The sequence below is a fragment of the Caloenas nicobarica genome, chromosome 2 (assembly GCF_036013445.1).
Source record: "Caloenas nicobarica isolate bCalNic1 chromosome 2, bCalNic1.hap1, whole genome shotgun sequence".
NCBI lineage: Eukaryota > Metazoa > Chordata > Aves > Columbiformes > Columbidae > Caloenas > Caloenas nicobarica.
This window is the reverse complement of record NC_088246.1, coordinates 146,697,838-146,714,972: the sequence shown is the minus strand read 5'-3', so window position 1 is coordinate 146,714,972 and position 17,135 is coordinate 146,697,838. Positions and strand designations below refer to the sequence as shown.

General features: G+C 46.5%; 1 protein-coding gene across 2 annotated transcripts in view; it reads left to right on the top strand.

Moving 5' to 3' along the window:
• SYBU (syntabulin) overlaps positions 1–12,684 on the top strand; it is a 41,674-nt gene extending 28,990 nt beyond the window's left edge. The window contains exons 1-5 of one of the 2 annotated variants that reach the window (XM_065628484.1): positions 3,749–3,812; positions 5,763–5,865; positions 8,276–8,479; positions 9,420–9,569; positions 10,736–12,684. In XM_065628484.1, the coding sequence (XP_065484556.1) occupies positions 5,825–5,865; positions 8,276–8,479; positions 9,420–9,569; positions 10,736–11,849 (1,509 nt within the window). In that variant the 5' untranslated portion in view covers positions 3,749–3,812; positions 5,763–5,824 and the 3' untranslated portion in view covers positions 11,850–12,684. Of the gene's footprint in view, positions 1–3,748; positions 3,813–5,762; positions 5,866–8,275; positions 8,480–9,419; positions 9,570–10,735 lie in introns of those variants that run through there. The other variant, XM_065628483.1, reaches the window with a different exon arrangement.
• The last annotated feature ends 4,451 nt before the right edge of the window (positions 12,685–17,135 follow it).

Here is a 17,135-nt window from a genome sequence, read left to right as displayed (position 1 = left end):
TGAGCAAGAAAGATGAGCAAAAATCAAGATAAATAATGAGTTTAGATCACACAACCCGCAGTCTGAATTGAGGGGATCATTTGTAAAACCAAGTTTAAATCCAAATGCAGGGAAGCAGGATGTGTGGTGCAGTTCTTCCCTGAAGTCTTCTGTCTGGTCTTGAGTGGAAGGCTCCTCACTCAGGAGGTTTGAACAATTTATGGAGACTCAGATGGAAAATTTTCTTCACATCCCCTTTGTCTGCATCTTTGCCAGCTGCCCAAGTTACCAGCTGTTACTGCACCGTACAGTCAGTCGAAATGTGATTTACAGATCTGTCTGATGAGCAAGCACAGGCAAGCAGTCGAATGGACAACCACCACAGAGTGATGGCTTTGTTGGCCATCGTGGTGGGACAGAGGAGGGATGCCTGTTGGTATGCTCAGGACTGATTATGCCAGGTAATGCTGTGCCCAGCTTCTCAACATCTTTCTGGAAGCACAACTCACATATCTGAGCTTGATGACTAAACTGTGTATAAAATCAGAGGGGATGGCTAGGTGCTAAAATGCAAGATTGACAGCAGAGGGCGTGCCAGGCAGGAACACACTTCCACCAGCACACAGGAGGTGCCAGAGGGGAGTGCCCATCTCCCAGACTCAAGTCACCTGCTTGTAGTCCTGAGTGTGCCCACGTGTCAGCCTCAGATTCACTCTGAACCTCTGTACTGGAGCTGGACCATCTCAGTGAGTGCCAGCAACCAGCACATTTCCTTCCTTTGGAGTATGGCCAGCACCGATGCCACCGCTCTGTTGTGTGTCGCAGCTGAGTAAGTGGAGCTGGGAGAAAATATCAGGATTAGACTAAAGGACTTCAAATCCATGCTTCTCCTAAGAGAAACACTGTGGCCTACTGGTCATCCTCAGCTTCCTCCACTAACTCTACAGATCATGGTAACTGGAGACTATGAGACATGGGCAGAGGGAGAGCATGTGGGAGCAGCTTCTGTCACCCAAAAATGAGAGCAGTTCACATGGACCAGAGTCCTGTGTCCTGTTCCTTGCTCACAGGATTATATCTGCTTTTACTCAATCAGTTTGGTGTGAAATATAATAGTAAGTCCAAGATAAGAGTCACACTTATAGTAAGTCAAATAAGTAAAAAGTCAAAGGCTGGGGACTGGAACCAAAGCCCCTTATCACCTATGGGCTTTACACTGTGAATCGAGTATGCTTCCCACTAGGAGACTTTGCACTTGAAATGGGTCATTTTTAAGTGTATTATCTAAGCCAGAGCAAGTTATCTAAGTTAGAGGGTGTTATCTATGTTAGAGCAAGACTTCATCACTTCTTTGCAGCTTCTTTTTCTTACGTTTGTCCGTGCATTTGAACAGTGTGGGGTTTTTTTCTAGATTGCTTATGGTGTACAAAAACAATCTTGCAGGAAGAACCTCATAAAATAGAAAAGAAGCAGCATTAGTTTCCTGGCAATATACTGCTTATGCTGTCAAATATTGGAACTAGAGATGTAGCTGTGAGATAAAGGTTTCAAGATAAATGAAACCAAAAACCTTAAAAATGCAGGTCCTTTCAATAATGGGCATTACAACTGAATTCTCTCTACTTTTCCAGCTGCTTCTAATGGCCCCCTGGGGTCTCTACATAAAGCTGTCTACTGAGACAGCGTGCCACTTACTCCTCTAGTTGCTGAATGGGCCTAGTGGACATATATGCCTATTTTGGTCTCTTTGCCATATAGCAGGATTCTTACGAAGGCAAGAAAGCTCAGCAAATTTAAGTGCTTTACATTTTGAGGACAAGCTGTCTCTGTCAGCACTGTTTTACTTATAGCTCTGTTTCACTGGGTGACTTGTATGCAAAACCTAGCATCAAGAGTGATATATATAAAGAGGTCCTGTTTATGGGGTCAGAAGATAGGTAAGCTCTATGGCTTACAGACTTTGGCAGCTACGAAACAGTGGTGAAGTTGCAAATAGGAATGACTTACACAAAAAGACTAAATTTTAGTAAGCTCATGTGCATCCTGAGTTTTGGGAATACAGTTCTGCTGCTCAGTTGTCAGTGTTCCTGTCACGGATATTACTTGGACATTTTCCTTTTCTCCATATTTTAATCTTACTCTTTAGATAGCAAATGGGCAATAAAATGCACACAAAGTTTGAGCTGTCATCTGGGCTCGTCAGCATGTGCTGTTGCCCATCGAGCAGTGAAGTGCAGGGGCGGCACTAGATGCTGCAGTTTGGCTCCTGGTTCTCACATACCCGCTCCAGGCAAGGAGCAATCCTGGAAAATGTTACGGTACTTTGTTGGCCATCATTGTGTTGTGCTTCCCATTGCACGGAGCAGTGCACAGCTCCACTCCCATGGCGTGGGGGTGCTGCTGCTCGGAGCCTGCTGCGAGGCGGGGGGAGGCCGGAGCCACGGATGCTGTACGTGCCGCATGAGCGTTTCCATCAGAGCGTATTCCTTATTCGGCTCACGTGCCAGCAGGCTGTCGGTGCTGTGACACTGACCATGGAAGAATATGTATGAATGAATTTCAAATGAGAGACCGCTGAAGCCGACAACTCAATGTGCAGCATCTTTTGCAGGAAAGGATTGATAAGGCAATCCTGAGGGGCCTGGAGCACAAGTCTGGTGAGGAGCAGCTGAGGGAACTGGGGCTGTTCAGCCTGGAGAAAAGGAGGCTGAGGGGAGACCTGATCGCTGTCTACAACTACCTGAGAGGAGGTTGTGGCATGGAGGGGGTTGATCTCTTCTCCCAAGTAGCAAGTGATAGGATGAGAGGAAATGACCTCAAGTTGCACCAGGGGAGGTTTAGATTGGATATTAGGAAAAAATTCTTCACGGAAAGGGTTGTCGGGCATTGGAACAGGCTGCCCAGGGCAGTGGTGGAGTCACCATCCCTGGAGGTGTTTAAAAGGTGTTTAGATGAAATTCTTAGGGACATGGTTTAGTGCTAGAGTTAGGTTAGGTTATGGTTGGACTTGATTATCCTGAGGGTCTCTTCCAACTGAAATGATTCTATGATTCTATTCTATGATTCTCTTAGCAGGGAAGTTTCAGATCAGGGCAAAACAAGTGTTATGGCCAGTTAGGAGAAAATAATAGGTTTTTGAGAAATGTCAGCCTCTTTCATGGTTAACGCTGAATTGGTGGGCTATTCTGGGGCTTACACATGTGAACTTTTGTAGTCACATTGTCACAGCAACAAAAATAGTCAACAGGCATCCTTCGGGAGATGTCGGCCTGGAGAACGGTGTTAGGAGAGATGAGAGGCTGTGTTCGGCTCCTGCCCACATTGCTGCTGGGCAAGCAGTTTCACCTCTTTGTTAAGACATTTGTAAGACCGAAGTTGCATTTACCCAGGAGAATATGTTGCAATTGATATTATATGGATAGATGCCATGTTATTTTGCTCAGAGATGTCTACCAAATGGGAGAAAATATTTTTTAAAGTCTCCTAGTAACATTGCTGTCGAGCTCTGCTACACACAGAGCTGGCTTGAACATCACTAAAATACTTGGAACCGATACTAGCAGTGACCCCTTTAATTTAGAAAATGTTCTCAAAGATCCTATAAATAGCTGCCTGCTTAGTTTTAAGTATAAGTAGTCTCCTGTGCTCAGCTTGTGTGTAGCTGTTACCGGAATGGGGCCAGAAAGGTTAATTCTTGCTTTGCAGACACAGCTCCTGGTCTCAGATGCAGTCCAGTCTTTCAGAAACCTCAGCCTTCAAGGTGGTTGCATCTTCAGGCTCTGCTGACTCGCACCAGCAGTGCCCTTGCCAGCACTGTGCTCCAAGCCAAGCAGGTCAGGGAGAAACTATTATTAAGCCTTGCTTCCTTGAAATGCTTTTGATAGCGAGATCTGATTATGATGTGGTCAACTTAACCAGAGATGAGCCTCGGCGAGCGCTCCTGCGCTCTGTGCTGCAGCCAGGGCTTGGCTTTGGAAAGCTGCTGTTGTCTTGCAAGGGCAGGAATGTTTTGGGAGCCCGAACATTGGAGGTATGAAATCTGTGCGATGTGTTTTGCTGTGTGATGGTCTTGCTTGAAAAAGTAGATTTGGGAGTAACACAGTATGGAGGCAGTATTTGATATCTTAGTCTCATAGATGGGTGTTTTGTTTGTGTGAAAAACTCTGCTGCAGCTTCGGACATCATGTCCCACGGTCGTTTTGCTTCCCCAGGGAGAGGGTCACTGACATCTACATCTGTAGACATGATGTAAATACTCTGTGAAACAAAGCGGCTTTGCTGCTCTCCTTCCCTCTCCTTGCGAACTTGCACTTTGGTTACAGCTGTGGTGACATGGGTCTGATTGTCAGGGAAGTTGCACTGGGTATGGAGCTGGTTAGAGGGGGCTCACCCTTTTCCAGAGCTGGGCTTTGCATTTCAGTGCTTTGAAATCAGGCTGAGGAATATCTGGGCTGGGCTGGATCAGAGGCACAAAGAAATGAGGGCTGATCTTGATGCTGGGACTTGGGGAGGTTGGGAAAGTATTGGGTTAAATCCAAACACGTCTGGTCCTAACACTGGTTGCTAAGAGCTGCCGGATGGTGAGGATGGTTGCTGGATGTCTCATCCTTTCTAAGGCTATGCAGACAGGCTCTGACAAGGCCTTTTCCCACCCGAGATGTAAGACATGCTCTGCAGCTCTGTGAAGGATTTAAGAGAGATTGTGCACCTGAAGGTTTATCTGCTGCAGCAGGGATGATGCGGCTGCATCTCCACCTTGTGGAAAAGATAGCAAAAATGGGATTTATGGTAAGTCTGCAGCCGCTGGCTGGGGACGTCTGTGCAGGATGGCACCCAGAAGTTCTCTAGTGAAAGATACTCCCCCAACCAGCTGCCTGAAGGATGCTGGAAAGTTATTTCCAATCCCTCAATAAAGTCATCATTCACTATTGTGGCTCTACGGCACAAGACCTGGGTACGTCTTGGGACATTGGCCGTTTGAGTGACAGACTGAAAAAAATCATAACTTTAAGGTGGGTTCTTTCCAGATGATAAGACTTTCTTAGTAGACCTACCTACTACTGGCCCTAGCAAAAGGAGAGCAGTTTTCCTTGTATATGCCAGAGCTTGGGAAATAAAAGCTCTGATTCATAAAAAGTCAGTAATCAGATAGATGGCTTAGCACCCGAGAAGCACAGGAGAGCCACACCTGATTACTGGATTATTTTAAGGCTATTAGAACTACCTTACTGTGCTTCTGTGCCAGCTGAAAACCCGCATACCTGTGTACATGTCTATATATGCATATACCCTGTTAGCCTATACACATTTATGCATGTGTACATCATCTCAGAAACCAAAATCGAAGGACCTTTCCGCCCAGCACATAGTTCTTTCATGTGGTTTAAAACAAGATAAATCTCCAGTTAAAGTTATGTGCTCCTGATCTCTGTGCTCCTGAAGGAGCCACGTGAGCAGCCTCATTCATCTCCTGTTGACTATGAGAAAGCAAACAGGTTGTCACAACAAATGTTCCTAACTGAGTCCTAAAATGGCTTCTGTAGCACGAGGGTTTTGTGTCCAAATGTTTTATTCTGTTCTTGTTGAAGTGCCAGTCCTGAAGAAATGTTGAAAATCTGGAACAAATCCAGTGCTTGTCCTCAGGGATGTTTGAAAATTCATACAACTTCTGAAATTCACACAGGACGGACAAAGGAAGGATGCTCGTGATTCATTGTTATTTTGAAAACAGTCTTTGAGTTATAATTTCCATCATGTTTTCACTCTTCCCTTTTCCTTTCCAGGGAGTGAGGCTGATTTTAGCTCTTCAAGCAGCACAGGCAGTATTTCAGCGCCTGAAGTCCATATGTCTGCTCCTGGAAGCAAGAGATCTTCTTTTTCTCGCAAGTAAGCAAAGCAATTTTTCCTGAATATTGCAGGTGTTGCTAGTGCAAAGATAGACTACTGTGTAAGGTCTTGCGGTTAATATATACAACACCAGTGTTGTGAGTTTTGAAACAGTTTGCGTAACACTGTGCTCTGGGGCAGCACTTACAGTGATGAGAACTGTAATATGAGAAAGAAAAAAAAATGCTGTATTTGGAGCACAATAATTGTCAATATGCCAGAGCAGCCAACTGGTATTTTTTTGTTGTTTATTCATAACAAAGTATGGGAGATACAATCAGGTGAGGCAGAAAAGGCATCGGCTGGAGTGGAGGGGGAAACAACTGCATTTGTGTTAGTTAACAGCCATACTTCTAAACAGTTAACCTTAACCTTTTCGTCTTATCACTTTGTTTTCTCTCTGTAATAAATTGTCAGCTTGGCGTGTACCTTTCCAGATCATTACCTTATTTTCTGTAGGAAGAAGTGCATAATATTGCCTTTGACACTTTTTTCTTGAACAGCCTTGCCCAGCCTCTATATAACTAAAACTATATGCAGTTAAAAAAAAATCATAGTCATCTATCTAAATGAGCCTTTCATAAAAGGTTTCTCTAAGATTTCTCCCAATCGTCTGTGAAACACAAATCGAGACAGCTTGCGGAGCCGGAGGCATTGGGATGGAGCGGTGCATGTTGTGCACTGCCCATGCAATCCCCGCTGGTTGCGTTTTTTGGAGTAGGTGGAAAGAGTTCAAATCACCAGGGCTGGTTTCCTGCCCTTTGTAGAAGAGCCGGCAGGCAGGCGGGGACCAGCAGCGGGACACCCGTGTGCTGGAGTCACACAGACCTTTCCAAGGTCTCAGTGTGCCCCAGTGTACAGAGATCGGCAGAATGATGCTCAATGAGCAGTTTCCTATCTGTATCATGAGACTATTTTAGAAAAATAAACATTACTTAAGCACTCTCTAGATTAAATCTAACAAGTAAAGGTACTGGCTGTGGGAAAAAAAAACAGTACTAAGTATAATATGAAGCCCTAAAATCACCCTACTTTCAGTACGATTATGTATCATTTCATGTATTATTGGGTATTTAAAGATAATTTTAAATTAGAGCATACTGACCTACTTAATTGGACAGAAGTCCTTTATAATAGTGCTCCTTCAAATTCATTGCTGTGTTATGCACACTCTGTGAAGGTTCTGTCTCACGCCAGAGTTGGAAGGACATGTCTCCTTTGTAATATGTTCTTTTTTAACTGTTTGACTTAACTCAATATGAAACATTTCAGTGTTGTCACAAACCACAGTCCTGCACTTCATTGTAAAATAATTATAAAATCACCCAAACCGCAGGAGCGTGATGAAGGTTTGCAGCAGCCACTCAACCATCTGTTCCTTATAAACTGTTCCATTTTCAGAGAAGGGAGGAAACCAAATCAGACAATTTTAAGAAGAGATTTTGCTTCATAATTCTGTGGTATTTAAGTTTTTATATTCAAGCCTTCTCTTTTGCTGGCTGGGTTTGCCTTTTTCCGTATTTTTCGAAACCTGCCCTTTCGGTACAGTTTAGAAGAGCAACTTCCATGGGAGGATGAAGGCAGCAGCGTGGTAGTGCAGGAAGGCAAAGCAAGCGAGCAGGCGAGGAGCGCGCCTCGAGACACTGTCCTCAGAGCGCCCCGGCCCTTTGCCAGCTCTGGGGCAGTGCAGACATGAATTGCTTTCACACGCACAGCTGACAGTCAGATTGTTTATGATAAAGAGTGGGAAAAGAAAGGTAGACATGTATGAGGGAAACTGGAAGGAAGGAAGGAAGAAAAGGCTATGCTTTTCTTTGTCTATTTTAATACTATTTCAGCCTCCTCTCAGTGGAGTTCGAACTGTATCTAAGCAAATGAATAGCTGACAATGACAGCTGAAGTACCCACTATGCCAAAGGCAGAAAAGAACAGTGGCTCAAATAAAATCTGTTTTCGCTGCACGTGGTGATCCCTCGGGCTGCTTGCTGAGCAGCATGGAAGCAGCCATACAGCAGCGCTCCAGGGCTGGGCAGCTCTCCGCAGGCCTGGCCAGGGAAAGCTGAAAAGTGGTTCTCTTGGCACGAGTCCAGGCTGCAGTCCTCTCATTACTTAATGGAGTCAGAGGTTCAGAGAATGTGAATGATCCGATGGAGTCACTGGGGACTGTGTTATCCACCTAGAAATGTGAAAATGGCCGAGGTTTCCCTGGATCATGCAATTCAGACTGAGAGCCCCACCGTCAGTGAAAGAACGTGCAGTGGCTGATGACCAGGACTTTCTTTCTGCCCAGCTACTCATGGTTATCTATCTGGTTTAGTGTTTAGACAGCTTTGTGTGTAAAATAAGACACATAATGGGTTCCATGGCAAGGATAATCCAATATGCTTTAAACATTTTGGTTCCCCTCCAGCCGTGGCCCTTATGGTCGGAATAATGGATCCTTATCCTACAAGACTGGAGCCAGCCCACCTGCTTCCCGCGAAAAGGACCCTCTGTCAACACTGTGCAAAAACCAGCTGAGTCCTGCTAACATCCATCAGAGTTACAGGGCTTCTTCAGCCAGCAGCAGCAACTCGGGCTCGTACAAAGGAAGCGACAGCAGCCCAGTGATGAGGCAAGTCTTTATTTCAGCAACCCTCTGTCCAGTGCACTGACTTACCTTCTCTGCATTGTAATGTGGGATCAGCTGCATGAGTTGCTGAGAACGTCACCTTGCTCCTCAGCATAGGTGTGACTCCTCATATTGGTGGCTCAGCAGTCAACAGGGTGCTTCGTCCCTTCTAAAAGCTTTATTGTTCCAGCACTGTAAAATTCAAGGTTACTTTTAGTCAAAGCCCTCTGTAGCTGGTTTTCACTCCAAGGCAGGCTCCTTCATGTGGTTTCATGCCATCAGTTCTCATGGGGATTTACTGGTTCTTTTGTCTAAGGGTCTTTTCACTTTGGAGAGAGTAGATAACATTGTACAATTAGGCAAAAATTCACTCTGCCTAGCCTTAGGTGCCTCCCTAAGGAGTGCAGTTTCCTGTACAGGAAAGAAAACAGATGCCTGGGAGACATATCACAGAGAAGAAATTGCGACCATGTTGCTGCTGTTTCCCTCTCTCTTGGGGAACTGACAGCCAAGTATGTCAGATACACACCTAAAGCTAAATAGGATGAATCTGGGTTTCAGCGTGCTCAGCTCCATAACTCAGGTGTGGAGCTGAACTCATTCCGTACCCAGCCTCACCTGGCCGTGTCCAGCTGGGTGCCCCTGCCAGGGGCCTGGCTGCCTGCCCTTGGGCACACCACCATTTTGGGTGAGGGGTGGCTCATTTGATGCAATGGCACTGAAACTAAGTACAATAAATACTAAATTTTGCACTATAGCCAGAAATCAGCGGTTTCCTCAAGTGTTTTGATTTGCCACAGGGAGTCACTTGTGCGGACACTGAGGAGCCCCAAATGAGTCGAGCTTTGTATCAGTCAATGGGATGTTTTCTTTTTGCCAGGACGGAAGAACTGTAGGAGTGAAGTTATGTGATGGTTTGTCGTTTGGTTTTTTTTCTTTTCAGGCGATCAGGGAGGTACAATTCTTGTGGTGACAATCACGGCATTAAGCCACAAAATCCAGAGCAGTATTTGACTCCTCTGCAGCAGAAAGAAGTTACAGTACGGCATCTGAAAACAAAGCTGAAGGAAGCTGAGAGCAAGCTTAAAGAAAGGTATATTTCACTTCAGAAATCAGAATTAGAAAGATTTATTCAGGGGCATTTAGGGGTGGGAATCCTGAATGTTTTTAGTCATTTCTTGACTACATAAAGTTTTCATTAAGAAATTTGAAATATGATCAGTCTGATTAGGTTGTTTTCAGGTATTTTATGTCTCATAGCATGCTCAGTGAATACGTCATGCAGTTTAGTTATGAATATGACTTTTCTCTTTTTTGAACTTTCCCAACAGAGTATTTTAAAGGATCATTTTTTACCAATCTGATTTAGTTTTGAGACTTTTTATACATAAACAGTTTCTACCTGCAACCACGTATTACCTTAGTCTCCTGTTCTACCTCACTCACTCTGTGAAATATGACTACAAATGTCCTCCTTCTCCCCTAATGACAGAAAAGCTCTTACACAAACCAGTGTGCCCGCTTGTATTTTTGTTACTTAGATATTGAATTTTTCACAATAGCCCTTTGTATGGATGCTGAGTGAAGAGGTGACAGTATGCATTACACAGCAACAGACGTTGCCTCTTTTACTAAAACGGCCCTGAGAGCTGGCTCTTCAGTCTACACGACCCAGGCAGGCACCAAGGGGTGTTTGAGCAGAGCCCCAAGGCAGAGTCCCAGCCCAACCTCCGCATCTCGAGGGCTGGATCCCATGCAGGGGCCCCCTCTCCCCACTTCCTTCCAGTCAAGGCAGCAGCCTATGGCCCCACACTGGGCTGGGTGGGTGCAAAGCAAGCCAGGTGCCTGCAGCCCCCAGCGGTGGCTCTGGCTGGAGGTGACAAGGGGGACACATCCACGCAGCGCTTTCTCATTTCCTCCTGTGTGAGGCAGTAGGTGAGATGTTAACACTGTACTACTTGGACCTAACCTAGAGGTCACCACTTGTGCCTCCAAATGTCCAGGGTTGTGGCACAGCCCACCAGGCTGCTGGCTGTGCGGTGAGGTTGGTGACTCCAGTCAGCGATCAGCCGGCGTGTCGTGGCAGCCACTTATGTCTCCACCAGTTCTGTCAGAGGCAGCAGCAAATGGTTCATGGAGGAACTTGCTTCCTTCTTGGAGCGTCTCAGCGGCACAGCCATCCCAGTGCTGTGGAGCCTGGTGTTGAATCTTTAACTGACCGGTCAGCAGAAGTGTTACAACATTTTCATTTTGCTACAGGGAAACAGAAATAGAAGAGCTCAAAGGTCAGCTGGGACGGATGAGGGAAGACTGGATTGAAGAAGAGTGTAATCGTGTGGAGGCAGAGCTGGCCTTGAAGGAAGCAAAAACCGAAATTAAACAGCTCAAGCAGGTTATTGAAACCATGAAAAACAGCATGGCTGAGAAAGACAAAAAAATTCAGAAATACTTCATAGACATAAACATTCAAAACAAGAAACTGGAATCCTTGCTGCAGAGCATGGAGGTGGCTCAGAACAGTTCTGTGAGGGACGAGCAGTGCCTGGAGTACACATGTGACTCGGAGAAGTCATTCGCACTGTGTTCCACAATGCCAGACAGCTTCATCATGGAGGACCAGGTTCTGGAGGAGGTGGCAGACAGTGGGCTGCTTCTTAATGAGACCACAGCTAATGGGACCGACTCATCTGAAGAGAGTTTGACCACCACAACTTCTGAGTTGAGAGATGCAGCTCCCTCTAGTGCTGCTGTGGATAAAGAGATGCTTGGAAATGTTCTGTATGAAAAACTAACTTATTCCCAGGGTGAGAAGAAAAGCAGCAACCTCATGGTGGAACAGGCCATCCAAACTGACGTGGTACCATACAGCCTAGACGTGGAGCAGCTCATTCAAAACATCTTCAGATGTCAAGATGCCTGTCCACTAAGCCCACCTTCATCACTGAAGGAACTGAGTGAATTTTCTCATGGAAGCTTCAGTGATTCTGGCATTGTAGTAGATTTAACTCCAACTGATCCAAACTCTGCCATCCTTTTATCTCCTATGGAGTCCCCATGCAGGGAAGTGGAGCACAGAGTTAAGGAAAACCATTTCATGAAAGAACTTGATTTTACTGAACCTGATGATGATGAGGAGGCCTTTGGGTTTGTCAATACCATCTCTCAGGCAGCAGTAAAGAAGACATACTGGAGCAGCAGTCTCCTGAGAGATGTTCTGGCTGTTGCAGCCCCTGTAGTACCAACTCTCATGTGGGCTTTCAGTACCCAGCGAGGAGGAACCGATCCCATTTACAGTATTGGAGCACTGCTTCGTGGTTGCTGCCTGGTGGCCCTGCACTCTTTACGCCATACTCCCTTCAACATCAAAACCTAAAGCCCATTCTGTCCTGCAGCATCAATTATCTGGGGCAGAAAGAGGGATGAGACGTCATAAAAAGTTACTGTAATTATTCTGGCAGAGTCCATTGTTTTGGTTTTGACTATATGATTTGCACTATAAATTTGTTCAAGAACGTTGTTTCAAAATGGAAAAGCTGAACGCTGTAGTTCCACAAGGTGTTTTCAACTGGTGTTTTTAACTGCTGCCTAAAGAATTAGGTCACCTGCTCCCAGGCACTGTGTCCTTGCCCTGGTTTGGTGTCTTTCTGCTACCAGCACATCTACAGAATGAAGATGATGGGGAAATCAAGAATTACAGCTAGCACTCTTTTGTGTTTGTTTACTGAGTTAAGCTCAGTTTCCCTGGCTCAATTTCACTGAGCGAATTTGTAAGTGCTTTGCACCAGCTCAAGGGTGTGAGATGTGCCAGGGAGCCACAGCCAGAGGATGGTGGGCTATTTCTTCAGGCAGCACCAGCCTAAAACATCTGTGAAGCTATAGTGTTAAGTAAGTGACACAGAGACTTGTTCCCACATGTACTCCGAAAGCATGCTAGCGCTTTCTGTTTGTTGTCTGAAGTGTCGATTCAATTTAGAGGCAAACCCCATACCCCCCAGGCAGCTTCCACTACATCATTTGTGCCTGTCTTGTGTGGTGCTCTTCTCAATCATACAACTGCTTGAGCATTTCACCAGTCTTGTGCATACACGGGGACTGTAACCAAAAATGTAGGTTGTTGGGAGTCTTGAAACGTTATAGGTATAGGCGTGGATACACTTGAAATATTGATGTTGTTTTAAAGTTTTAATGTATTTGAACCTGGTAGTTATTCAAGCCGTTTGAATTCTATGTATATATGTTATTGTGTTTTAACTTATTGTTTATTTAATTGTTTTATTGTAAATTACCTTTATAATCACAAGTTCAGTAAAGCATGTTAGAAGTGTTAAACATGTGCAAGCGTTTTATTGTAGCAAAGCTATTAAAAATACCTCCGTCTAGTGGAGCTGTCAGACACAGGCAGCTCAGGAGGAGGCAGGCACTGGATCAGGGCGTAGGCACCATCAGGACCTGGAGAACAGAGTTAGATTGAGAACACCTGAGTACAGCTCCAAGCATAAGCACTCAGCCAGATAAAAGGGTCATGGAATCAGGGAATGTCCTGAGTTGGAAAGAACCCACAAGGATCATCGAGTCCAACTCCTGTCCCTGCATATGACAACCCCACAGTTCACACCATGTGTGTGAGGGTGTTGTCCAGTCTCTTCTTGAACACTGTCAGGCTTGGGGCCGTGACACCTCCCTGGGGAGCCTGTTCCAGTGCTCCACCACCCTCTGGGGGAAGAACCTTTTTCTAATGTCCAACCTGAACCTCCCCTGGCACATCTTCCTGCCATTCCCTCGGGTTCTGCAACTGGTTGCCAGAGAGAAGAGATCAGCACCTGCCCCCCTCCTCCCCTTGTGGGGAAGCTGTAGCCATGATGGGTCTCCTCTCAGTCTCCTCCAGGCTGATCAAACCAAGTGACTTTAGCCACTCCTTATACATCTTCCCCTTGAAACCCTTCACCAACCTTGTAGCCCTCTTCTGGTCACTCTCCAGCAGCTTTCTATCCTTTTTATCCTGTGGTGCCCAGAACTGCACACAGAGCTCTGGGTGAGGCCGCACCAGCTCAGAGCAGAGCGGGACAATCCCCTCCCTGCCCGGCTGGCCGTGCTGTGCTGGATGCACCCAGGACATGGTTGGGCCCTCTTGGCTGCCAGGACACACTGTTGGCTCATGTTCAACTTGCTGTCAACCAGAACCCCCAGATCCCTCTCCTCAGAGCTGCTTTCCAGCATCTCGTCCCCCAGTCTGTATGTACAGCCAGGGTTGCCATGTCCCAGGTGCAAAATCCGGCACTTGCTCTTGTTGAACTTCATGCAGCTGGTGATTGCCCAGTTCTCCAGTTTGTCCAGATCCCCCTGCAGGGCCTCTCTGACCTCAAGAGTGCCGACAGCTCCTCCCAGTGAACTTAATTAGCATTCCCTTAAGTCCTGTATTCAAGTCATTTATGAAGACATTGAAGAGTGCTGGCCCTAAGATGGATCCCTGTGGAACCCGCTAGTGACTGGTCACCAGCCCGACATAACCCCATTTACTAGAACCCTTTGAGCCCGGCCTGTCAGCCAATTGCTCACCTACTGCATTCTGTGTTCATCCAGCTGTATGCTGGACATCTTGTCCAGGAGGACACTGTGAGAGACAGTATCAAAGGCTTCACTGAAATCCAAAAAGATCACATCGACAGGCTTCCCTTGGTCAACTAGGTGGGTAACCTTGGTTAATTAAATTAATTAAGTTGGTCAAGCAGAACTTTCCACTCGTGAACCCATGCTGGCTGGGACCAATGACTGCATTGTCATTCAGATGTTTTTCAATAACTCCCAGAACAAGCTTCTCCATGATTTTGCCGGGAACAGAAGCGAGGCTGACAGGCTGGCAGTTGTCAGGGTCATCCCTGCTGCCTTTCTTGTAGTTTCAGACAACATTTGCCAGCATCCAGTCATCTGGGACCTCTCCAGATTCCCAGGGGTGTTGAAAAATCATGGAGAGAAGCCTCGCTATTACATCAGCCAGCTCTTTAAGCATCCTTGGATGAATCCCATCAGGCGTCATCAACTTGTAGGGATCTAGCTGGAGTAGCAGATCCCGTACAAGTTCCAGATTGATTGGGAGTTTATCATTCTCACAGCTGTGGTTTTATAGCTCAGGGTTATGGGGGTCCCCAAGTCAACCATCAGTGTTTGAGGCAAAGAAAGCGTTAAACGTCGCAGCTTTGTCTATGTCCTTGTTTATAAGGTGACCATGCTTATCAAGTAGTGGGACAATATTATTTCTAGTTCACCTTTTGCCATTAACATATTTAGAAAAGCCCTTTTAATTGTCCTTCACAGTACTGGCCAGCTTCAATTCTAGTTGAGCTTTGGCTGCGCAAATTTCGCCCCTACAATGGCGAGCAGCATCTCTGTAATCCTCTCATGTTGCCTGACCTTGCTTCCACTGACCATGTAATTTCTTTTTTCACTGTATTTCAAGAAGATCCCTGCTCAACCAAGCTGGCTTTTTGCCTCACCTGCTAGATTTTCGGCATTTGGGAATGGCCTGGTCCTGTGCTCTTAGTAGGTGGTACTTAAAAAGCAACCAACACTGATGGACCCCAACACCTTCAGAAGCTTCTTCCCAAGAAATCTTACTAACTACTTCTCTGCTCTCCTCATATCTAGTGTTAAGGTCTTGCTGGCAGTTTTCCTCCTATTAGCATAGATTTTAAACCTAATTGCCTTGTTGCTGTGGCCAAGGGAGTCACCAATCACTACTTCTCCCACAACACCCTCTCTCTTAGTGAGCAGCAAATCTAGGAAGGCACCTTTCCTGATCAGTTCCCTTAGTACTTGTACCAAGTTACCATCCAGATACTTCAGGAATCTTCTGGACCAGCTGCTGCCAGCTGTATGGCATTCCCAGTTGACATCTGGCAAATTGAAGTCCTCCATAAGGACAAGGGCAGATGACTTGGAGGCTTCACTTAGTTCCTTAAAGAATAACCTGCCACCCACTCTGCCGCGCCCACGCTGCATTCACAGATTCAAGTGACCTTATCTTTAACCAAATGCAATCTTCTGGGAGCTTGTTACTTCTCACTTCTGCACTCCCAGTACAGCATGAGTCTTCCGGGTGTTTAACAGAAGTCCAGGCGGCTTTGTTTAACCCAGCCAAGAGTGGGGTGGTCTCAGTATGCACACCGAGATGCCACTGTGACCATCAAAGCCCAAATTCTCCATGTCCAAAACTTGAGATCTGTGCATAGATCAGAGGAGGGCAACACTACCCAACAGATGACCCAGTGGGGTTTTTCTAGCTTCACCCAACCTTTCACCACCTCTAGCCATTTAAACCTCACTGGCCTCCGGTTTTCCCCTCCAGCAAAGCAAGTGTAGTATTTCCCAGTGCAACCCTGAGAAGAGGAGGTCTAGTGAAACCAGACAATGCTGTGAATTGCTCTGAAGCTTTTGGGAAGAAGGGGGTGATTAGCGAGCCACCAGGGAGGAGGCATAACTGGCCAGCATGTGGGGAGCATCTACAGCACTCGTGAGGGCGATACACAGCGGTGCTACAGAGGCGACTCACGGACCCTTCATGTCCCTGTGATGCCCGAGTTCTGAACTACTTGTGTTTGCAACAAAGATTCAAGAGGGTTCATTAAGCATTATATTAAGGAAATCCAACAGACCATTTGCTATAACATAGTCCCAAGAGTTCACAAAGATGGCCACCTTGCATTCTCTGGCGGTAACTTGCTCTTCCGCACCCTCCGGCCTGCATGGGCTCCTGCAGGCCAGCGGGCCTCATGGAACTGCTGCAACACAGAGAACCAGAGAATCATTTGGGTTGGAAGAGACCCTCAGGATCATCGAGTCCAACCATAACCTAACTCAGGCACTAAACCATGTCCCTAAGAACCTCGTCCAAACGCCTTTTAAACACCTCCAGGGATGGTGACTCCACGACTTCTCTGGGCAGCCTGTTCCAATGCCTGGCGACCCTTTCCGTGAAGAAATTTTTCCCAATATCCAACCTAAACCTCTCCTGGCACAACTTGAGGTCATTTCCTCTCATCCTATCACTTGTTACTTGGGAAAAGAGACAAACCCCTCCACGCTACGACCTCCTTTCAGGCAGTTGCAGACAGCGATCAGGTCTCCCCTCAGCCTCCTTTTCTCCAGGCTAAACAGCCCCAGGCTGAAACTGCTCCTCATCAGACTTGTGCTCCAGGCCCCTCACCAGCTTCGTCGCCTCCTCTGTACTCTCTCTAGTACCTCAGTGTCCTTCTTATGATGAGGGGCCCAAAACTGAACACAGGATTCAAGGTGGGGCCTCACCAGTGCCGAGTACAAGGGCACCATCATTTCTCTAGTCCTGCTGGCCACACTATTCCTGATACAAGCCAGGATGCTGTTGGCGTTCTTGGCCACCTGGGCACACTGCTGGCTCATGTTCAGCCAGCTGTCAATCAACACCCCCAGATTCTTTTCCTCCAGGCACTTTCCAGCCACTCTTCCCTGAGCCTGTAGCGCTGCCTGGGGTTGTTGTGACCTAAGTGCAGGACCCAGCACTTGGCCTTGTTGAACCTCACACAACTGGCCTGAGCCCAATGATCCAGCTGGTCCAGATCCCTCTGTATGGCCTTCCTTCCCTCCAGCAGATCAACACTCCCACCCAATTTAGTGTCATCTGCAAACT